Source organism: Acomys minous (assembly GCF_964271855.1).
Source record: "Acomys minous genome assembly, chromosome: 3".
Taxonomy (NCBI): domain Eukaryota; kingdom Metazoa; phylum Chordata; class Mammalia; order Rodentia; family Muridae; genus Acomys; species Acomys minous.
Window position 1 is genome coordinate 110,442,881 of NC_140485.1, and position 24,034 is coordinate 110,466,914.

Below are 24,034 nucleotides of genomic sequence, written 5' to 3' on the forward strand. Positions count from 1 at the left end.
TGAGGTTAAGAGTACTGGCTGCTCTTCCAAAGAGCCTGAGTTCACTTCCCAGCAACCACATGATGGTTCACAGCCATCTATAATGAGATCTGGTGCCCTCTTCTGATGTGCAGGTGTACATGCAGGGAGAACACTGTATACATAATAAATAAATCTTTTTTAAAAAAAGAGAGAGAGAGGGAGTACTTGGTTGTTCTTGAAGAGGACCCAAGCTCAGTTCCCAGCACCCAGTTCCCACCACATGATTACTAACAACTGTCTATAATAATACTATCAATATCAGAGGATATGACACTCTTTTCTGGCTTCCATGGGCACTACACACACACACACACACACACACACACACACACACACACACAGTACCCATACACATAATATAAAAATAAGTAAATTTAAATATATTTGTATATGTATGTATGATGGTGACTGGTATTTATGTTACATAAAGCCTCTTACAAGTTGAAAAAAAATCACATCACATATAACCAACTCAAAACAATGGCTCCAACAAGAAAGAACATACTGAAACCTGTTCAACATCAAAGAAATGCACACTGAGGATGAAGTTTAAATATTGTAAACTCATTTAAAATTGTAAAAGTTATTTATTAGTGTGGTGTACTGGGAGGGGGCTTTGGAGACAGGTGGAGGTCAGAGTGCTGGGGCTGGCAGTGGACAGGTGGCAGGTCCCTCCTTCTCTCGTGTGGGTCCTGGGCACTGAGCTCAGTTTTGGTGGTAGGCTCTTTTACCCTCTGAGCCATCTATCTAGCCCGTATAAACTCACTTTTAAAAAGGATAAACCAAGTTGTTGGGAAACTTAGAAACCAAAATACCAGCATCAGCCTTTCCAAATCAGTTTAGCAGGACCATCTTGGGCTGTAAAAGCACACCCCTGGATTTAGTAATCCCTTACTGGGAACTAATCTTGAGAAAATAATTTAAAATATGGCACAAAGTACACACGATGCAGTTTTCATCACAACATTAGTTATACAATGAAAGAAATCTGTGCGCACATGTCAAAATGCAAGCTGGGTATGGCTCATTCATTTTTTTTTAGTTCAGTGTAGTCATTAAAGATGGGTACAAAGATTAGTAATGCGGTAAATGTGTTGTTATGTAATGTTACATACAATGCAGTTATGTCTTGGCCACCATTACAAGGAAGAGTTTGTTTTATCTGCATGAACATGTGTGCAAGAGCTGATAGGCAGGTTTGATTAGAACTGGGCTGGAGACTGTATTTGTTTTACTCCGATGAGTTTTGTGAAAGTATTTGATACAGTCAAACAAACAAACAAAACCTTAGTGTTTAGGACTGGTCCATGCAGGGTGGATGCCACAGGCTGTGAAACTGAGAGCCCCTATCCTCTGCTGGGCACTAGCCATTTCCTTCTTGATCATAGCCAGAGAGATGCTTCAGACATTTGTGTCCTAAATATGTATAAAGAAATCAGAGGAAGTGGAAGCAAAGAACATACCTGAGAGGTAAACAGTAAGTCTCTTCCCAATGAGAAAATAATGTTGTTCCCAATATATTTATTGTTCCAGTTGTCAAGGGTTTTAGTAAAACTGTTACGTATCTTGCTCTATAGAAAGGTTCTTTGGACTACAGTTTGTCTTTGTTCCCAGCTAAAGCTTCAAGTCAACAATTTTTTTTTCTGTCAGTTCCTGTGTATACAATAAGTGAAAGTCAGTGAAGAAGAAACATTTTGGTGTAACATTTCACTGGGGTTTTCCATTTTCTGTCCCATCTCTTGATCTTCCTTTCAGATTGAGGCAGTTTCAATGATGGGCTGGTGCCTGTGGGCTTTCGTGTTGTTTGTGGGTTCCTATTTTCTAAGTTTGGAAGTGGGTCACAAAGGTAACGTTGACAGTGGGGGATTTCCAACTCAGGACAACAATGTGCCAGGCAGGAAAAAAGGTTGCCGCAGGTACTTAGGGCGCTGCTGATGCCTGCCAGGAACGTGGACTCTTCCGTGTTAACATGAATCACGAACATGTTTTCCAGGGTGGGTCACTTGTACACCTTCTTTGTTCAATGGTCTCCTGATGTCTATGGGAAAGACGCCAAGGACCAAGGCTTTGTGGTGGTGGAAAGGGAAGAACTGAACATGATCGACAACTTCTTCAGTGAGCCGACCACCAAGAGCTGGGAGGTAAATACCCCGATAAGAGCACAGGCTTTGGGGGACCCCAAAATGCCACAGCAGAGGAAAAACTGTTAGTAACTGATACTCCTTCTTCTTCTTCTTCTTCTTCTCCTCCTCCTCCTCCTCCTCTTCTTTTCCTTTTCTTCTTCTTCTTCTTCTTCTTCTTCTTCTTCTTCTTCTCCTCCTCCTCCTCCTCCTCCTCCTCCTCCTCCTCCTCCTCCTCCTCCTCCTCCTCTTCTTCTTCTTCTTCTTCTTCTTCTTCTTCTTCTTCTTCTTTTTCCTTTCCTAACCACTTAAAATACATTTTGAAACTTTGTTTCTTGGGCTATACAAAAATGGATGGGGAGCTTGCTTTGACTGGGAGTTAGTTACAGCTTGCCAACTGCAGTTCTCTTTATCCATTTAGACCATCATGTATCAAGGACCTCATTGGGGTGGGCCTCTGGTAGTATAAAGATGAGTAAGACACATTCTGCGTGTAATAAGCTTACACAGCCAAGATGGTAGACAGGGGCACAAAAAGGGATATATGTCTGTCACGCCTTCCTGCCCGTACGCCTTTTTTATAATCTTCATGGATCTCTCTTGAGTCTGGCCCTGTGAGTCCATCCTACTCTGTACCCATCTCGGAGCCCTCGAAGTATTTCTGTCCTCCTGTCTTAGGTAGGTAGTGAATGAATCTGAGGATAACCGCACTATCAGTGGCGCAGGAGTCGCTTAGGTGTTCTGCCATCCATCGTCCCCATCTAGGCTGCTGTGTTCCTGCCTGGTATACCCTCACCCTTGCTCTGATCCTGTATAGTCAAGCCTTGCCACAGAAAACCTATCAGGCCAAGCCAGGCATGGTGGCACATACCTGTTGCCCTGCTACTCCATAGGCAAGACTGAAGGATCACGTGAGTCCAAGAGGTTGAGATCAACCTACGTAGCGTAGGCTAGGCCTCATCTCAAAGAACAGAAATAAAGCAAAAGCCACCAAGCAAGCAGAGTGGTACAGAGATAGATGGATGGTTTCTGAGTCCATCGGGTCCTCGCTCCTAACTAGACACTGGTCTCTTGTCCTACCTCTCACCGTTCTTCTTAAGCTCCCTGGCCCACTGCAGCTTCCGTGCATCCCGGCTGCGCCTCCCTTTCACTTGACAGAGGAAGAATTGAACAAATTTATGTTCTAACTCTCCACCCCGCCACCCCCCTTCCTGCGTTTTAAATGATCCATTTTGGCATTCTTAGTTTCTGGCTCAGGGAGAAGAGGCTCTTTTCCTCTCTAAGGCTGACTTCTGTTTTATCAGCTGTAGCTATCTTGTGTATCTTTAAAGGCATTCTCCTTCCTGCTCAGTTCCTTATCTTTCACCACAATATGACATTTTGGTTTGTTTTTTCTTTAGGGGAAAAAAGGAAGAAACACTTCATCTCCTTTATTTTTCTCCTGTGTGTGTGTAAGGGGTGGGGGCGGGAACAGAGAGAGAGAGAGAGAGAGAGAGAGAGAGAGAGAGAGAGAGAGAGAGAGAGAAAGAGAGAGAGAAGGAAAGGTGAGGGGAGAACTTTGGTGTAGAGGCACCACCCTTCTTTCTTTTTTTTCTTTTTTTTTTTTTTTCTTTTTTTTTTTCTTTTTTTTTTTCTTTTTTTTTTTCTTTTTTTTTTTCTTTAACCTTTCTGGAATCTCTAGTTGGTCTGAAAGTGGCCAAATAAGCTAGGTTGGCTGGCTTATCTGGCTGGCTTATCCTGCAGTTCCCCCTGTCTCCGCCTCTCATGCATCACCGTCCCTAGCCTTCTGTATCCCTGTGGCTTTTGGGCATGGGTCCCAGCTCCTAAGCCTGCGCGGCAAGCACTTTTTCACTGTGCCTGCCCCAGCCCTTTCGCTCCATCTTCACTTTTCCCACCACCCTGCTTTCTGCTGCCACCTAACTCTTGAATAAAAACTGTATCACAGTCATTGTCTCCAGCTTCTCAATTGCCCTTTGAACCCTGTTCCCCGCAGTATAACTGGCACTAAAGCCTTCGTAGACCCTATAGTTACCACCTATTCTTACCTAACTATCCTTGTGGCTCTTGCTGACAAGATACCATGGTAGAGCTCATATGCCTGTGTGGGCCAGCAGATGGGATGGCCTAACACTGGCCTCTCTTCTGTTAAATATTTACAGAGGGGATACTATGTCAGGAGCAGATAATTTCTTACTGAGGCTGTGGTCTTTCACCCAACCCAGAGCTCCAGAAAGAAAGTTTAGAACCACGATGGGCACTTAACCCTTTCCTAACTAGACCTGAATATCCTGAGCCAAAGGCACCATCTTGACAAAGGCCTATCCTCTTTCTTTCCATTCACCTTGGACTTGGATCTTATCTAGTCTGGGCTGTAGCAGGAGAAGAGGCCACCTACACACACACAAGGGGATAAGAGGGCATGCAGAGTGAGCTCAGTCCACTGAAAGATCAGAGGGGAGGACAGTTGGGTGGTTAGCTCCAAAGCCACCGAGGAAGGTGAAAGGGAGCGAAAACTCTTCTGGAAAGTTGTTTGGGGACCTTTGTTGAAGGAAGCGATGAAAGACGGAGGTAGAAACAACAATGTAACCTTCTCTAAGCCCTCCGTGCACATGCCAGAGCTTATGTGCTGAGGAAAGAAAGAACAGCTGGAGTGAGGCAATAGAGTGGGTGGGCTCCGTTGTGTTGTTCCGTCCATATGGGAGACAGAGTCCCAAAGCACTGAGGAGAAGAATGCTCCATGCCCCTCATTCCAAACAAGTAGTGCTTAGAAGCATTGTGAGACCAGCCCTGCCCCTCAGCTTTAGGGTGCAAATGAGAATTGTTGGCTCCCATAGGAGTTAACGGGTTGTAATCTTCAGGGTACCTAGAATAGCTCCTTATTCTCCAACATTTTTGTTTCTGCTCACATATTTCTATCAGCGATGTACGAGCCACAATCCTAGGTTTAATACTAGACTTTTCCCTTCCAACTTCTTGACTAGGCAGCTTATCTCTTCCCATTGGTATCGCGTGAATTCTGGTCTTAAATGCTGCAGGACCTCTCTCTCTCTCTCTCTCTCTCTCTCTCTCTCTCTCTCTCTCTCTCTCTCTCTCTCTCTCTCTCTCTCTCTCTCTCACCAGACCCTCCTTGGGTAGCCAGGATTTTTCACCCCACTGGACTCCAGCCACAACTCCCCTACCAGTCTATCCTCCTGGATTCAAGTTTCAAATGCACCTTATCTCCATTTTATAAAAGCAATGCATGCCAGTTATAAAAAGCTTGGAAAGTGGAGTGCAGAAAGTTAAAAAAAAAAAAAAGAAAGAAAGTTAATGTACATATATATGTATATATGCATATATATATACACATATATGATGCTTGCCACTTTCATACATTTCCTTGGGCTTTATTTTCTATTTTGCTTGGAGCCATGGTGTCTGTTAAGGGGGGGTGGGGCTTCCTTTTCACTCTACACAAAGATTATGTTCTACAATGGCTTTTCCCACTTGACAAAATGTTAGGATTAGTTCAAGTGTTTGAGAACCTCAGTTTTAAATGATTGCTTTTGTTTGTTTGTTTGTTTGTTTGAATAGGTTTAGGCTCACTCTATAATTTAAAAAGTTGAATCCCAGACCCTCACCTCTGGATATTTTGCTTTAGTAAGTCTATAGGAAAAATATGACTATAGGAAAATCTATATATTTTTTTTCCAAAGCTCCCAGATGAATCTGAAAAAAAAAAAAAACAGCCAGGTTTTAGAACTACTCTCCTATGAGACAAGGCTCCTTCAAGACATTAAAGTTCTTCACTTTTCCAGATCTTACCCGCCTCGCTCATCTCTTCTTCTGTTGTTCCTTGCTTTTCACCCATCACCAACCTACAGCTCCTCTCTGCTCCCTTACTGTACCCTGCACCTGGCCTAGTTCCTCACACCCCACCCTGCTCACAAATAGAACCACCCTCTCCCTTGTGAATAAGCCTTCTGAGGGCACACTGGGGTGTCCCCAACCTCCTTTGAGCCTTGAGAGCGTTCAGCTTCTTTATCACATGTGATGGCATTTGTTTATAATTTGTATCTTCTGTCACGCACTCATAGGAAACTGTGGGCTGCTTTGTGTCCCTGTGCCTGGCAACACATCTGGCACTCCCCAGAATCCAGAATCCAGGAAATGCTCAATAAATGTTGGCACTCTCCAGAATCCAAGAACCGCTTAATTAATGTGCTCTATCACAGAATACCCAGCACTGAGAAAGGTGCTTCTCCTGGGAACAGAAGCCAACTGATTTTGTCCCGGGTTGTTAGGTGTCTGCATGGAGGGTCAGTCCTGCCTGACATGTAGTGCCCTCTTGTCTGCCAGAATGCAGTTTATAACCTACCCCAGGACCCTGAACCCTCAGCAGCTCCAGGGACTGAAAGTCCCCGGCAGTGTGGAAGAGTAACAGAAAGACAGGTGAAAAGCGATCTGCTTCAGATCTGTATTTCTTTCCAAACCTCTGTCACCCGATCTGAGGAGCAGAGGGGGGACCTGGTAAGTTTATTAGTCACAAAGAAGCATTCTACAATGTGAAAAGATAAACTGTACATTGACACCTGCTTTGTCAAACTGCATGTAACGGGGCATCCGTCACAGTCTCCTGTAAATCGGACGTGCTCCCATACTCCCAGGTCACCCATGCTAACACACTCTAAAGTGGAAACTGTTGTCCCTGTAGTGAGCCTGCCTACTACCCCTGTTAAAGGCTCCTTTTGTTTCTAAGATTCAAACTGATGCTGGGAACTGATACCACGTTTTAAATTTAGCCTTTAAGAAGGGGGTGGGGTTGGGGGGAGGGGGCGACCCTGAAGAGACAAGGTGAGCGTAGCTTAGTTACCTACCCGGAGGGCATATGGATGAAGAGTTTGAGAGGAAAGACAGAAAGAAAAATCCAGCGCTGAGACAATGGGGTTTTATTGTCCTGCGGGTTTCAAAGGTGAAAGTGTCGGTTTACAGACTCCTGGCTCTGCCTGACAGGAAGTGTGCCTGCTCTAAATCCTAATTTGGGTGTGTTCCTGTAGAACCGTTGAACCCCCTCCTGAGGGAAACAGAAACTCAAATCATTCAGGAAGCTAGATACTGAAAAAGTGGTGTAGTTCAGCCGGGCAGCCAGTGGCTGGTGTGCAAGCAGCCAGTGAGAGAGAGAGAGAGAGAGAGAGAGAGCGCGCGCGAGAGAGAGCGAGAGAGCTGTTCCTCTCTGGGGCCACAGTCTTCTCTCCCAGCACCATGCGAGGCAGAAGACTGCCCCTGGACATTCAGATTTTCTATTATGCCAGGCCTGACCAAGAACCTTTCGTGAAGGTAGGTGGGAGTGTGTCCTGTGCCGGGCAGCTGGGTGTCCTGTCACTGCCATATGTTTTGAAATACTTGGAGTTAGAAAGTATTGCGCTCGCGGTTCCCCCAGAGCACATCCTTTTCTTCGCTGTGGAGGCTTCTCTTTCTGAAATCTGAAATCTGTACTTGGCTTTCTGCACTCTGCAGCCTCATTTTGTACTCTTCATACATTTGAGCATTTGAAAGTAGAAACAAAATGATGAGCCTTGTTTAATACGTTTTAAAATGTTAGATGCATGATTCTTTTTAAAGTGTTTCTGTAACTTCTCCAGCAGAAGGTAGGAAAATTCAGAAATGTATTTCCTTACCCAAAATCCATCTCAAAAGACGAGTAATGTGTACATGTCACTGTGCGTTTTCAAAGCCAAACAATGCGTTGCCTGACCACTCTCACTAGATGTAAATTAGATGCTTTTGCTCTGTGACACAGCTGTCACTACTACTGTATCTGGGCATTTTAGAGAACAAGCCACCTCTTACTTGTTTCCCTCGGTGATTTACTGGGAAGTTGAGAGGGACAAAATGTTTTTAAGGCAAGGACTTTCGTTGTTTATAAACCCAACTGTGTTTAAATAATAGATATATGTAATAAAATGCCTTTCGGTTTAGAAGGGAAATTTTTGATTATTGTAAAATGTTTAGAATGAGTTGTAAGCTGGTTGTGACTTAGAGTAAAGCTGCCGTGGCTTTTAACATCCGTTATTTCTACTAGGCTTGGTTGCTATGGATACAACGAAGAAGCTTGCTTAAAACCTGTCCTTATCTCCCCAAACTCGCTATTTACAGACTTTCTGGAGGATCCCTTATTATTTCCTTTAAGATTTAAATTTCAGTGCAGGCTAAAGGCACCTGGCTTAAGCTTTCGACAGGATTTGAACTGTGTGTATGGAGATGCAGGGTTCGGAGCCATCAACAGCAAGAGCAAGACTGGAAAGCTTTTGACGTTAAATCATGCATACTAAATGCTCAGCTGTTGCAGATTACATTCTGCATTTGTTCTGGGTTTGAAAATTAGTCTTTTCCCCCCAAGTTCCTGTTCTGTTTATCCACCTTTTCCGTCAGCAGCGTGCCCCGGGACAGTTTGGGGAGAAGTGCGTCTCATCTCATTCACATTGGGCTGTTCTTGTCCTCACTTCAGATCATCACTGTTGAGGAGGCAAAGCGCAGGAAGAGCACTTGCAGCTACTACGAGGAGGAGGAGGAAGAGGAGGAGGAAGGACTGCCAGTCTTGCAGCCCCACAGTGCACTCCTGGAGAACATGCACATCGAGCAGGTGGGTTCGCCACAGGCTGAGCAGTGGCGTCTTCCGGGACTTGAGTGTTGCTTGCCCGTGGTCAGAGTCGAAGCATCTCCAGGGGAGGAAGCAGAGGTGCAGAGCATATCCACCGGCTGGCCAGCGTCCTTCCCGATTCTAAAAGGTTATAGCGGCTTTCTCTGTGTTCTTCCTGGGAATGTGAGAGCGGACAAGATCTTTCCGCCCTTCTTCCCGTGCCTAAGACAAGGCCATTTCTTAACATAAAAAGATGGAACCAATCTCCCATAGTCCCAATCCACCTAAAAAGGATCACTATATTACATATATATTATTTATAATATACATTATAAAAATATGTAGTTGATCTGTGTGTACTTTGTGTTTTCGGAAAAGTCCACTACTTGAATTTTGTGAAGTATTTATGTGCTGGTAAGCTTAATGTGGAATCTCTTATATTTTTCCCACCAGTTACATTAGGAACCTGAATTCCTAAAACCATAAAGAATCACACTGGGAAAGTCCAGAGTCTTGGCCGGGCAGCTGTAGAGTGGTCTTCCTGCTGCCCTTGATGCTGATCCGCAACACTGAATACAGGGCATTTCATAACTGCCTCAATAATGGTTCTTGGCGAGACAGTTTTTATTAGTACTTATGGCAGCTAGGCTTAGGCTAAATATAGATGAAAGATGCAGAGAACAAGGTGGACAAAGTCCCTCTGAGCTCCCATGGAAAACAAGGGTGTTTCCTTGATCTACTGTAGTCGGTAGCAGCCTTAAACCTATGAAAATTTAGAACAGCTGGAAAAATATTACATGATAAAAGCCAGGTTGAATTATAAAGGAAAGAATATGTTACTACTCGCTTGTTTTGCTTGGTCCATGGGAGTCAGTCTTCAAATGTACATACATTCACACACTTTGCTCTGTGACGCACCACATAGCCCTCCAGTGACATTGTTGCTGTGTTGGTTTGTATAAGTAAATTTCTGGGACATTCACATTACCAAAAATGTGACTTAGGACACATTTCTCAGCATGTGTGTCTTATCAGTGAGAAGCACAGGGCTGCAGGATGACATCAGGCTCTAAGTGAGTGAACTATCTCCTGGGCAGTAGCCTGGCCAACACTGTCCAGATTTCCCTTCTCCTCCTTGGCCAGTGGTAGCAAAATAGTTGCCCAGGGAAAATAGATCAAGATGTAAGCACGTGGTCCTTTAGTTTGAGGCGCATGCACTTAGTGATCACACTGGCTCATGACTGATGAGAGGTTGAGATGGCTGTTTGTATTTCCTTCCTTGGATTGGCAGCTGGCCCGACGCCTCCCAGCCAGGGTGCAGGGCTACCCGTGGAGACTGGCCTACAGCACGATAGAGCACGGCACCAGCTTGAAAACACTCTATAGGAAGTCAGCATCCCTAGATAGTCCTGTCCTGCTGGTCATCAAAGACATGGATAACCAGGTAAGGCTGGCCCTTCTCACAGAGCATGCACACTCTGCTTTTGGAGCCACAGGGTCTCACGGGACTCAGGCTGTATGCCCTAAGGTGCCTTTGAGCTCCTCATCCTCTTACCTCCTGAGTGCTAGGATCGTTAGTGTATGCCACCACAACTGGTGACATGGAGCTAGGGACCAAGCCCTGGGCCACATGTATGCCAAACAAACTCTGCTAACTGAAAATGTGTTTCACTGGTGAAGGTTAAGAAGGCCCATCGTTACTGAGACTTAGTAGGAGCACTCCCATGCTCAGGCTAAATGAGTTTTACCATTCTTGTTTTAGGTACATCTCTTCTTGGTTTTGTTATTTGTTTGTTTGTTTGTTTTTTCTTATTTTGAACTCTTATTGCAAAGAAATTCGATCGATTACATCCTAAGGAGTCTACTCCCTGGTCTGACCACGGAGTAGGAAGCAATACCCCACAGCAATTTAAAGGTGGAAGTAGGGACAGTCAAGTGTACGGTTGCCAAGATAATCCAATCCCAGTGACATAGCAGTGATTTCCCTAAGGGTCTTAAGGAGTGCCCGTTGATGATGCCCGCTGGGTGCAGGCTTAGCCAGTGTCTGTGTGCTGGGCCTGGGGTGCAGTGGTTCAGCAGCTACAGGAAATCCTTTCTTGATAGTACTTTCTGCATGGTGGCTGCCCTTTCTATGAGGTGCTGGAGCTATGTAGGGCCCCATCTGCTCTACACTGTTACCTCCTCCTCCAAAAAAAGCTCACTTTGTGCATGGAATATGTGCAGACTGCTCTCATTTACTGTTCAGTCAGGCTGTTACATTTCAAAGTCATTAATTACTAGTTCAGTCATATGACGTCGAATCAACACCTGCTATATACAGGACATCTCAGACTAGATAGTTCTTATCCAAGCTTCTTGAAATAAAAGTGTTTTGAAATTTAGATTTGAGTGAGTCATGGAATACATACATACATACATACATATGTACATACATATATACTCACACACATATATGGAGATATCTTTTGGATGGGATCACAATTATTTCACAATAATATGCAAGTGCGCGCTCATGTGCGCGCGAACACGCACACACACACACACACACATACACACACACACACACTTGCAGAGTTTCATAACTTTGCTCATGAAATAGGTTCTCAGTGCAGATTTTTCTACTTATGGCATCATCCTGGCACTCAGAAGGCTTGGGGGCTTGGGAGGTTTTCTTATTGGGGTGGCTCACCCTATGTTGCTCATGAAGGGTCTTACTGCAAAACCCAGCTCTCTATTCTGCCAACTTAACTCCCTGAATGAGGTAGATAAGTGGGAGACTTTTAAGAGAAATATATGTAACCATGTGCCTTACATTTAATCTCCGTACTTGGGAGGCAGAACAGGTGAATCTCTGTGAGTTCCAGGACAGCGTGGTCTACAAAGTGAGTTCTAGGACAACCAGGGCAATATAGTGAGACCCTGTCCAAAAAAAGAAAAAAAGTAAAGAAAAAAGACTGTGGTCTGGTGAGGTTGTGGAAGAATCAGTCCTCTTCCTTCCTCCCCCTCCTCCCCCTCCTCCCCTCCCTCCTCCTCCCCCTCCTCCCGCTCCCTCCTCCTCCTTCCCCCTCCTCCCGCTCCCTCCTCCCGCTCCCTCCTCCTCCTTCCCCCTCCTCCTTCCCCCTCCTCCCCTTCCTCTTCCTCCTCTTCTTCTTCCTCTAGAAAGTGGAGGAAAACTGTTACTATTTTTACTACTATTATATCAGAATTGATAACATTTTGCTTAATAACGATACAAGCTGAATAATGGGTACAATTAAGATGAAAACTGAAATAAAACCACAAAGTAAAGTCACATAGAAAGTTATGAGATGTTTGAAAAATTGGTCTTCTGCCTTGAATAAGATTGTGACTAGGCACATGAGTAAGTTACAAAATATACATTAGTTTTCTATCTGTTTAGCAGTGATATCAAACTTGAAGAATAGGAGGTCCACCTTGAGAAGGTATCAATGAGACACAGTTTAACCAGGCTTCCTGCCAGTAGTAATGTCACACAGGCCTGACACTGACGCATCGCCATTGTCAGGCAATGGAGCAATGGTTCTCAACCTTTCTGATGCTATGACCCTAACCATAAAATTACCCCATTACTACTTTATAGCTGTAATGTAACTACTGTTATGAATATCAGATATGCAAGATGTCTTATATGAGATAACCCCCCCCCCAGAAGTCATGACCCACAGGTTGAGAACCTCTGCAGTACATGTCACAGGCCCTGCAGATGTGTGTATTGTTGAAGATGCTAGAACATGTGCACATTCTAGCCCCTTCACTCCAAGGAAAGAAGGTGGCCTTGCTGTTTATGGGAACATGGCAGACATATCAGAAGCTAGCATCACACATGCAGGATGAGAGTAAGGAGCTGTGCAGAACCAGTCCTGGGTGAAACAAAAAACAAAAACCATGAGTTTTTGGGAATCATAAAAACAACAATCCTTTCCAGTCTTTGGAAATTGTCCTGAAGGCATGCAGCAAATGAAGAAATATTTACTCAATAAAATCTAATAGATCTCAGTAATAACAATGAAATTCTCTGGCACTTGAGACACAACCCACTTCCCGCTCCACCAAAAACCCCAGCTCAAGCGTGTAGTTTCACTCTGGGCCTGTGTGGCCCAGGAGATGGGGGTTCCCTCCTCCCTCAGCTGCCAGCTGTCTGTCCCGCCCAAGTGCAGGTGCCCAGCACTTCTTACAGCCCTCTTAAGCTCAGTGTTTCCCAGATGAAAAGTCAAGCAAGCCAAGAGGGAGGCGGCCCTCTTCCTCCACCCTGCCCAGTCTCTACTTCAGAAATGGCAGGTCACGAATACCAGACATTCCATTGTTCTTGTTCCTGCCGTGGATGAGCATTGTCTGAGGCAAGCCAAGGCCAGAGCAAGCTCCGTTTCTAAAGCAAGGTTGTTTTTCTGAGAAAAGCAGGCAGCTATATAGCTGAAGCTCCAGTTCCGGGACTCAGGCACTCAGGGACTTGTTCCAGGAGGAGAGGCCAGCCACAGGACATGGAGCCCTGACGCCCTCCCCACAGAGTTGGTAGCCTTAGATGAGTCTACGGGAGTTCAAGGACAAAGATATTTCCAGCAGTGACTACCTGTTAGCTTATAGACTCTTGCCAGGAGTTGGGTTCACCGTGGAGACGTTCTTTCCTACCATGTGTGAAACCCCAATTCTGTCCTTAGCACCCCCCTCCAAAAAAAGCTGAGAGGAAAGAACAACTAGACACTCTCAGGTTTTATATCAACCTTCATTACACCATTTCCAGTTTTCTTTAGTTGTATGGGTTCTTTTTTTCTATTATTACTAAATGTATTGCACGTTGATTATATACAAACACTATTATATAAAACAGCTTTCTGTATTTTCCCCTTAAATAAATAGAAAAGGAGCATACATCTTTGTTTATATAGTTCCTGAGCAACAAATCCAATAAATATCCCTGGCATTATTCAATATTTAGCCCTTAAATAGGTTTCCATGATCATTGAAAAAATAATTTAGCTGAGAAATATTATTTAGAATGTTGTAGAGGGCCACAAAGTATGGAGGGCTTTTTCTATTGTGTCACCATTTCCCCCCCACCCCCGTTAAAGGATTCTGTTACCCCCCTGATGTAGTTTAAGATCATGCTTTAAAAAATGAAAGATGCCTTTCTGTTGTATTCCAGTTCTTTTATTAGAAAAGAAAGTGATTGTATTTTATTTTTAAATTGTTTTACTTTTCTTTGTTCTTAGCAGTCGTAGAGAAAATTTGGGGGTAGGAAGTATGAAGACCTTTGTTTAGAATCAAAAGTCTCTAATGTTTAGTTATTTTTTTAAAATATAACTAATGAATAAGAGAACACACTGTGGTTTTGACCCAATTAAAGTACTGTTTGAAAAATTGTGAGACGTTTTCAAAGAACCTGCAACTAAGGCAATGTTTTTCATGTAGCCTGTGGGGTGGCGGACACCTGAGTCACTCACCGAATGACATTTTCAAAGGATGTATGCCCTCATCTCCTATGTCTCACTTGGGTACACTGACTAGGATGTGGACAGAGGGACAGAAAGCTGAGGCAGCGCCTCACCGTACTCTCTGGCTGACTCTCCTCTCCTCTTCAGAAGTAGAGGAACCACTGGTGTAAATACATCACGTTTAGTAGGGCAGTGGTGGTGCACACCTTTAATCCCAGCACTCAGGAGGCAGAGGCAGGTGGACCGCTATGAGTTCAAGGCCAGCCTGGTCTTACAAAGTGAGTCCAGGACAGCCAAGGCTACACAGAGAAACCCTGTCTTGGCCAACTTCCCACCCCAACCCCCACACCAAATCACATTTAAAATCAAGAGTTAGTTACCTTTTTATTAGTCACTTCCAACTAGGTATATTGATCCATCATATTTAAGCATTTTACTCATTGATTATTAAAAGCTGAAGCGGGGAGGGGAATGAACAGCCTTGAAGTCACTTAAAAAACACACAGGAAGGCCAGACATGATGGCTCACACCTATAACCCCATGAGGCTAAAGCAAGAAAATTTTGTGGAATGCCAGCTGCCAATTTAGGCTACACTGAGTTCCAAGCTAGCCTGTCCTGTATCATACAGCCCAGTCCCAAGAAGCAAAAGTAACTACAAAACTCAGTCGTTCTAGAGATGTGATTGTGTCGTGTCAAGCACTCATTTCCATGTATGACACACATCTTTTTGTTGTTCTCCATAATCGGCTGCAGCAGCCTCTTAGCCACTGAATTGTTGGCCTCTTCAACAAATCACTTCTCTGAATTTCTCTGATGGATTTCCTAGGTACCAGGAAGCCTGGCCACATGGGTTCCAGTTAGAGCTGGGGGTATTGTAATTGCTTTGTTTGGGGTGTGTGTGTGTGTGTGTGTGTGTGTGTGTGTGGTGTGTGGTGTGTGTGTGTGTGTGTGTGTGTGTGTGTGTGTGTGTGTGTGTGTGTGTGTGTTTCCCCCACTTCACAGTTCTAATTTAGTAATAACCTTTGCAGAAGGAGTTGTAAGCTCTCGAACAGTAGTGTGTCAGAACTATTTCAGAGGGTCTCTCTCTATGGGGAGAGTTTAGTTTGGAATATATCTGAGTCATCTGTTTTCTTTTCACAGATATTTGGGGCATATGCAACTCACCCATTCAAGTTCAGTGACCACTATTACGGCACAGGGGAGACTTTTCTGTACACCTTTAGTCCTAATTTCAAGGTACCTGAATGTTCAGTTTTGTGTTGTTGGCAGTCAGGGGTGCATGAGGTGCTCAGACCCTGGGATAGCAACTGTGCTGTAGTCTAAATTCTCTGACTGTAGCACATAGACTGCTTGAGACCCAGCCTTAGGAGTTTCTTGGTCTGGGATACAGGGAGAGACTGAAGGTCAGAGCCAGCACATAATGGGATGGTCTTTCCTATTTCATAACCGTTGGTGATTTCGTGGTGGCCCATTCTGTCAAGTGCTTCCTTAGTCGAAGGCGTGTTTGCCTTATATACAACATGACTATTCAAGACGTCTTCTCTGTTAATTCTCCAAATTGAAATGTCTGTGTTCTGTGTTGTGTTTCTGCCTTTAGGTCTTTAAGTGGAGTGGAGAAAACTCGTATTTTATCAATGGAGACATAAGTTCTTTAGAACTTGGTGGCGGAGGGTAAGAGTCTTGTCATTTTGTTACTTGAGGATCTGTTCGGACCCAGCTAGTTTACTTAAGTAGATTAATTGGGGCAATGCACTAGCATATGACACTGAGAGTCAAAGATAAATGATTTATCAATATACTCGAGAGACTTCTACCACTTGCCTTTAAGGAGAGACCTGTCTACACAGCTTACTTTTATTTTGTGAGCAGTTTAGAGTTCTGTGTGTCTTGTTCTAAAGGAGAGAAAGCCTGGAGAAGGAAGATAGAAGGCATGCCTGTTAGGGATGTCAGTGTACTGACCTTTCTCCTTTAACCTTGTTCCAGGGGACGGTTTGGTCTCTGGCTAGATGCTGACTTATATCATGGACGTAGCAACTCTTGCAGCACTTTTAACAATGACATCCTTTCCAAAAAAGAAGACTTCATAGTTCAGGACCTAGAGGTATGGACATTTGAGTGAAATTCAGGCTGCCTTAAAATAAAACATTAAGAAGACCGGGTTAGCTTAACCCTGGAACTGGATGCCGAGCCCAGCCCTGGCTGCCCTTCTCCTACAGCAATGCTTTCTTTCTGCTGTCATCTCGGAGCTCGATACCAGTGCAGAAAGATTCGGAAAGGGACCTGCAGAGGGTAGGCGCTGAAGACAGAACTCTGCAGTCCAGATTGTTAAAACGAAGACTGCCCTTCCACTGCTTTTAAATCCACACCACGAGAAAGAAATCAGAGTGTTTATAGATGTATGAGTTGAATACAATTTTTTATTTTTGGTAACTGTGAAAAAAAATATACTGTGGAAATATATACCTGCCTTGTGTATTTATCGGCATAGTTTTACCAAATGTATAGTTAATTGTTTGCCATGGAAAACTTAATCTGATTTAGAGAAATTGAAAGGACATAGCACTTGAAGGGAATATCTGATTTTTAAAAACTGTTTTATTTATTATTTCTAGTATATTGTCTGAAATATGTTTTTTTTCTTTTAATGTGTCAAATCCTGAAATAAAGAAATGTATACGTTTTGTGCTATGTTTGGGGAACAAGTCTCTTTTGATTTGTATAGTTTTATATTCAGTTCTTGCCCTGATTATTTAGGGTGGTGTAATCTTTATTTCTTAATATGATCTATCTGTACATGTATATGTGTAAATTTTCAAAAGTTCATTACCAATGTGTTTTGATCTATTATAGAACAGCTTTTCATTTAAGTTTTTAAGGTACAATTTGATACCCTAAGCAGTTGCGTGAAGCAGAATATGGCATTTCATGCAGTTGTAAGTTGGTATTTATCAAAATGGAAACATGGACGTACAACAAATCCTACTTCTGAAAAGAGAATGTTTTGCTTCTTATGAAATTATAGCTTAGTTTCTTAGTTTTTTCTTTCTTTCTTTTTTTCTTGTTTTAGCACAGTTTCCTTCCAGGTGTTTACGTTAATGAATAACCCTCTGTTTTAAAAGGGAGTGTTTAATTTCTGCATTTTTAATGTCAGATGAAAGTGTGCAGTTGGACCAGTTTTCTTGGTTTCTGGAATCTTACTGGAGAAAAAGCAATGCATTCAATATCACAGTTGACAGAAAAAAAAAGAGAATCTAATTTTTAAAATGTACACTCACTTTCACATCATAGGGCATCTTTTTATTTTAAATGGTAAGAAATAAAATCATTATTGTTATTGATCGCCACCCCCTTATGCAAGCCAAAGATTACTAACGGGAAAAAATAAATAAATAACAGCCAAAGCCGACAAGTGCTCTACCACACATCATTGCCCCAGTGATCTTTGAAAGGAAAATTAACAAAACATGTTTACATAATGTTTCCGTTCAGAATACTTTCTTTAAATCTTTCTTCCGTTTCAGATTCCTTGTATGAAAGCACTGTTCAGCGGCCTCTGTCGGGCTGTTGATGGTGATACACACTGCCATTCCATGCTAGTTTAAATGAATGCTATACAATTTTAAATCTCTACACCGGACACTTTTCACCCAGGTTCTCCCATTGAGAAGTCTTGGTTAAAAACATAATTTGACCTTGGTCTGCTCATACACACATGGGTTGGCAAGATCCCTGGAATGTCCTGTGGTGATTACGTTCACCATTTGTGCCCTTTGTAACAATACGCTGTTAGTGAACAAGACGGTCATTTTGCCAATAGATTCCTCTTACCCAGTTTAGTCCATGATGCTATACTTGTGAGAGCATATCCGGATGCTGTATTCTCTACTTAAAACAGTATTGTCTGAACAGGAATGTGTGACCCTTCATTGTGGATATCAACTACATGTAATGCAGTGCTACTCCAATATTTTCAATAAAGGAATTTATGCATTCAGTGTGAATGGCCTTCCTCATTCATCGGCCATTATTGGGTGCAGCCCTACCTCAGAGATGTGACAAGATCCTTTCCAGGACACTACAGTAGAACAAGCCATACACACACACACACACACATATGAACAAGTCACATTATTTTTCCCAGTGCTCTAAGAGTTGCTATCAACCATGCAATGACATTATGATTGAAACAGTACACACAGTTTAATTAAAAATACTTCATTTTGCAGCTGAAGAGATGACTCTGGGACTAACAGAAATCCTGAGCTTGCTGAGGAACTGAGCCATTTCCCAGCATCCATATTGGACAGTTCACAACTGCCTGTACCTCCAGTCCCAGGGAGATTGTATTCCTCCACAGGCAACTGCACTCACATGTGTTCACGCACCCATGTGCCCTCACAATCCCATACTCACACACATGTACTTAAATAATGATAATGAAAATAATTTTCAAAACTACTTCATTGTTAAAATTTTCAATGGTTATGTGGACTATTGGACAAATGGTGTCTATAGACCTGTTGGCCACAGGTCTGCGACAACCTTCCATTTGCAGGGATTTGCAATGTCTCCAAGGTACAATGCATTGAAGAGTGATGAGGCATGCCTGTGTGTGGGTCTGTTCTAGTGAGGAGGGGAAGAGGAAATAACCAACAGTTCACTGCTGTCAATGCTCATTTTCATTGGAAGCTACCTCTTCGGTTCCTGTAGCTTCCCCCATTTCATCAGTTTGGAAACAGCTCCCTCTATAGTTACTGGAGACAGCTCTTGGCTTTATAGTGATACATTCAATAATCTTAATAATCTATTATCCTATATGTAGTCATCTCCTTATTTTCATACTGTCCACCCTGCTTACTAATTTCCGTTAGGGATACTTTACCCTCTAATAATCGTCTACCATGTAGCCCCCACAGATGAAGACTCCAAGCAATCTTTCTTCCCTCAGAATTCCTCAGTTTATAGGTGCATATGCAAACTCTTAGGTGAGGGCTGGGTGTGGTGGCGCACGCCTTTAGTCTCAGTACACAGGAGGCAGAAGCAGGCCAGCCTGGTCTACATAGTGAGCTTCACTCCTGCCAGGTGGGGCCCTCTCTTCAACTGTCTTAGGGCTTCTAGTGCTGCTGAGACACCTTGACCACGACAACTCTTAGGAAGGAGACCATTTCATTGGGGCTGGCTTACAGTTCAGAGGTTTAGTCCATGTTCCATCACGGTGGGAAGCAGGGCGGCATGCAGGGCAGACATGTGCTGGGAGAGGGGCTGAGAGTTCTGCAGCTGGAACCTCAGGCAGTAGGAAGGAAGAGTTAGCCACCACACCTGGCCGGAGCTTGTGAAACCTCTACAGTGTACCCCCTGTTATTCGTCCAATAACATTATACTTACTTACTACAGCAGGGCCACACCTCCAAGTGGTGCCAGTCCTTATGAGTCTATGGGAACCATTTTATTCAAACCACCACATAAGCGAATTCAACAAAACTGGGAGAAAGCCAAGGGTACTTACAGAAAGTTCAAAATAAGGCAACCACACACACCTTTTGTGTAACTGTCAAAAGTGCCCATGACCATCTCCTGCCAATCAAAACTCTTTTATTTCTCTCTTACCTTCAGAGTACCGCCATCATTTTACCAACTGCCTGTGGACTTGATCCATGACAACCTAACAGTTCTTTTCCTTTTTTTTTTTTTTTTTTTTGTTTGTTTTTTCAAGATAGGGTTTCTCTGTGTAGCCTTGGCTGTCCTGAAACACACTCGGTGGATCAATCTGTCCTTGAACTCTCAGAGATCTGCCTGCCTCTGCCTCCTGAGTGCTGGGATTAAAGGACTCCGCCACCACACCACACTAACAGATAGGGTTTTAACTGAGGAAATTAACCTTCATGACCCATACGGAACTCTAAGGCCATATTCTTTTACCTTTCATTCTAAGATGTCTGGTGACTGAGAATAAACCAGACAAGCCCATAAAGTGCTTGCTGATGGACTTCCATCTTTTATATCAGCTCTCCAATACATCTTAATGTTCCTGCTCTCATGTCCTGTCTGTCTGTGTGTGTGTGTGTGTGTGTGTGTGTGTGTGTGTGTGTGTGTGTGTGTTTGCACATGAGGAAAAACATGAAATATTTTTCTTATTTTGCACAGCATTATGCTATCCACACTCATATTTTCCTGCAAGAAAACAGTTTCTCTTTATGACTGAATAGTGTGTGTGGACCACGCTTTATCTATTCATCAGAGTAGAAAAGGATAATAAAATGAAGACTGAAAGAAAGTATGACGAATCCACATAACCAAAGAGTTGATTCTTTGAAAAGATAAACAAGATTGATCAAATCCCTAGCCAAACTCAGCCAAAGGAGAGAGAAGAACCAAGTTGATAAAGATAAAAAGAGAGATGTCACACTACTTACTAAGGAGATCCAGAACATTGGTAGAGAATAATTCAAGAAATCTGAGATCTGGAAAAAAGTGGGCACGTTTTTTCTGAAGCATAAGGCTTACCAAAACTGAATCAAGATGAGAGAAACAAACAAACCTACAATGGGCGTGCCACCGAAGCAGAACTGAGTCTCCCACAGATAAAGGCAGGACAGGACAAGTTCGCCTCTAAGTTCTGCCAGGTGTTTCTTCTCTATGATGACAACAACTGAACACATACTTTGATGAAACGCTGAAAATGTGCCATGAGTGGTTGGAAGGACGAACTTTCATAATCTGTACCATGTTAATTTCTTTAAATTGATTAGCCGCACATGACCAGGTGCTACCTTAGTGAAGTGCTCAGGTCTATCTAGACCAGGATCTTAATGTTAAGATGAACTAGAGTTTCTGTCCCTCATGAGAAGAAACTAGTTCTTTACACTCCGATGTGTTTCTGTCATTATAGATTTTTTCTTTTTTTTATTAATTTATTCTTGTTACATCTCAATGGTTATCCTATCCCTTGTATCCTCCCATTCTTCCCTCCCTCCCATTTTCCTCTTATTCCCCTCCCCTATGACTGTTCCTGAGGGGGATTACCTCCCCCTGTATTTGCTCATAGGGTATCAAGTCTCTTCTAACGGGACTCTAGGTGAGAGAAGCATGGGAGAATAGCAAAGTAGAAGGATCCAGAGGGTCCTAGAAGCCTACAAGTAGAACATTATGATAGGCAGATTTGGGCACAGGGGTCCCGCTCAAACTAAGGCACCAGCCAAGGACAATACAGGCGGTAAACTTTAAACCCCTACCCAGATCTAGCCAATGGTCAGAAAACTCTCCACAGTAGAGTGGAGAGTGGGGTATGACTTTCTCACGTACTCTGGTGCCTCACATTTACCATGTCCCCTGGAGGGGGAGACCTGATGGCACTCAGAGGAAGGACAGCAGGTTGTCATTATAGATTTTTGTAGTTTGGTGCGACCCAAGGTTTTAGTGTGTCTCCCACCACCTAGATAGTTCATTTAAAAAATTAGGCAGTCAAGTTCCTAGGGAGTCTTAACATAGTGGAAGGGGGTGGGGTCCTTTATAGAACTGCTGACCTCTATCTCAGATCAACGCTAAGTAAAGCCTCCCCTCGTGCCCTGACCTTGTCTCAGGTGGTTTTCCTTGTGTAACTATCACACACGTCCCTATACTGGACATACCACTGCTCATAGCAGCTCTCTAGGGATTCCATATTCTTGACAAGGCACGTGTCCAAATGCCTAATGAAGCATGGGAGGGGGGAACACAAAAACAAACAGAAAACCAAAAATTTAGGACTTACACAGAATTAAATGTCCAGTTTCAGAACTGCCAAGAATAATGAAGCACCAAGAATACCTTACATAGTGCTATTCAGTGGCAAATCATCCTTAAAATTCTCCACACTTTCATAGCCCAGCCACATGTATAGTTTTTATTATCACCTGTTACGTGAATTGGAATGAAGGGCGATAAGGCACTCTAAGAGATCCCATGAGGTACTATTACTCTTCGAAATGGACATCGTAGTAAAGCAATTACTAATACCTTACTCTTATACCCATAGACTAATACTCCCCTCAGCCCTCATCAGAGAGGCTTCTCTTTGAAGTAGGGGGTGTTTAACTCAGAGACCCACACTGGCCCAGGTAAATAAAAGACTGTAGAATGTTGAACTCTAAATGAACATATATACGCACACACCCTCCCAAGGCTCGGGATCACTGTGGGAGTGAGGGCAGAAAAAGTCTAAGAGCCAGAGGTGGTGGATAACTGACTACAAGGTGACACTATCTTTTGGGCAAAGCAAGGTAACGTTTCACATGACCTGAGAGTGGTTGCGACAGTACACACAAAGCCTGCACAAACCCAAGCCAAATCCTAGCATGGAGGGGGGAGCTGGGCACAGGTCCCCCTCCTAGCTGTGATGCTGTTGGCAGTTGTTAGCTGCTGGGGAAAGGAGAGTCCGTCTCCTCCAAGGGTGTAGATTCTGCTAAGTTGTCTACTCTTCCAGTGGAAGATCACACAGCTGAGACTATTTTGGCACCACATATACCTCTTAGGAGTTAAAAAAAGAGTGCAGACACAAAGTTGGGTGGCTGTGGATGGAGAGTGGACTTGGGAAGAGTAAGGGAGAGTGAATATGATCAAAAGACGTTGTACAAAATTCTCAATAATAAGAAAAATTAAAAGCTTCATTTATAAAATTAGAATCTGATGCGTATGTGTACTTGTACAACATGGTTTTGCATATTTGTTAAGTGAAACGCACAAAAGGCAGTTCCAGGGCCCCAAGCCTTTAGGATGTTGCTGGTGAGATAATTTGCAGATTTCCAAAGTTGCTACCTGGAAATGGGTCAGAAGCCATTTCAATGACAATCAGACTGTCCAGTTTTGCACTTCTGTGCTGTGATTGGGAGAAAAGGACAAGAGCATGGGTAATAAGATTATCCTGTTCTAACTGTGACTCAGGAAGAAAAAAAATTTCAGAAAAAAAGCATTTTATAAGGGATTTTATTATGACACAGAACATGGGCACAGTAGTGTCTGGTACTAGGTAGATGTGTGATAAATGTTAGCTGTATCTTCAGATTTCCAAATACCAGTAAAAGCTCTTTAAACTCATTCTGACTCAGTTCTATCGTCTCTAAAATGAGAGTAATAGTGCCAACCACAATTAAGTGTTGTCAAAGTAGGTGGGCTAGAGCCTAGTGCAGAAGAAGGTCTGTGCATCTGGAATCCTAGCTGCTCTGCAGAGCGACGCAACAAGATCCCTCAAGCTCAGGAAATCAAATCAGCCAACATGACATAGCTAAATGCTGCCACAAAAATTAAAATGAAAGTGAAATATCTTAGTATGAAAATGTCACTCTTCCATTAGGTACCTCATAGCAATATTTTGAATATTGATAGACTACATTTATAACCATGGTTCCTGAAGACTACACTGCCATGTACTGTTGTGGACATCTTAGTTTGGAGAGGTATATGCCATGGTGGTTGTGTTCCCACAATGACATTTCTTACAACACATGCTTTCATTATGTTTTACTTGCTGGAGGTATATTTTTCCCTCCAACTTTGTGTCTTAGATTTATTCATGTGACTGTAGCTATATTTCATCTTTATGTCACCATGTAGATTAAACATTCCTCTGGGTGAAGATACTGTTGGACCACGATATGTCCATTTTTCCTGTCTGGGAACCAAGCTGCTTTCAGTTTTGTGTGTTTTGGAATGTATGAATGTTTGGCTCCATCACATAGGAGCACAGTGTTTTGCAAAGCGGCTGCATTATTTACAAATCCATCAGAGTCTTCCTCAGACACTGCTAGATGTCACTCTCAGGGTGTGCAATGGCATCTGACTATGTAA

At 43.2% G+C, this 24,034-nt stretch overlaps 1 protein-coding gene across 8 annotated transcripts in view; it reads left to right on the plus strand.

Moving 5' to 3' along the window:
- Positions 1-18,207, plus strand: part of NCOA7 (nuclear receptor coactivator 7) — a 131,787-nt gene extending 113,580 nt beyond the window's left edge. For 7 of the 8 annotated variants that reach the window (XM_084776999.1, XM_084777000.1, XM_084776996.1 and 4 more), the window contains 6 exons: positions 2,015-2,162; positions 8,629-8,763; positions 10,052-10,204; positions 15,353-15,448; positions 15,810-15,883; positions 16,196-18,207. In XM_084776999.1, coding sequence (XP_084633125.1) covers positions 2,015-2,162; positions 8,629-8,763; positions 10,052-10,204; positions 15,353-15,448; positions 15,810-15,883; positions 16,196-16,331 — 742 coding nt within the window. In that variant the 3' untranslated portion in view covers positions 16,332-18,207. Of the gene's footprint in view, positions 1-2,014; positions 2,163-7,235; positions 7,458-8,628; positions 8,764-10,051; positions 10,205-15,352; positions 15,449-15,809; positions 15,884-16,195 lie in introns of those variants that run through there. The other variant, XM_084777003.1, reaches the window with a different exon arrangement.
- Positions 18,208-24,034: the final 5,827 nt, after the last annotated feature.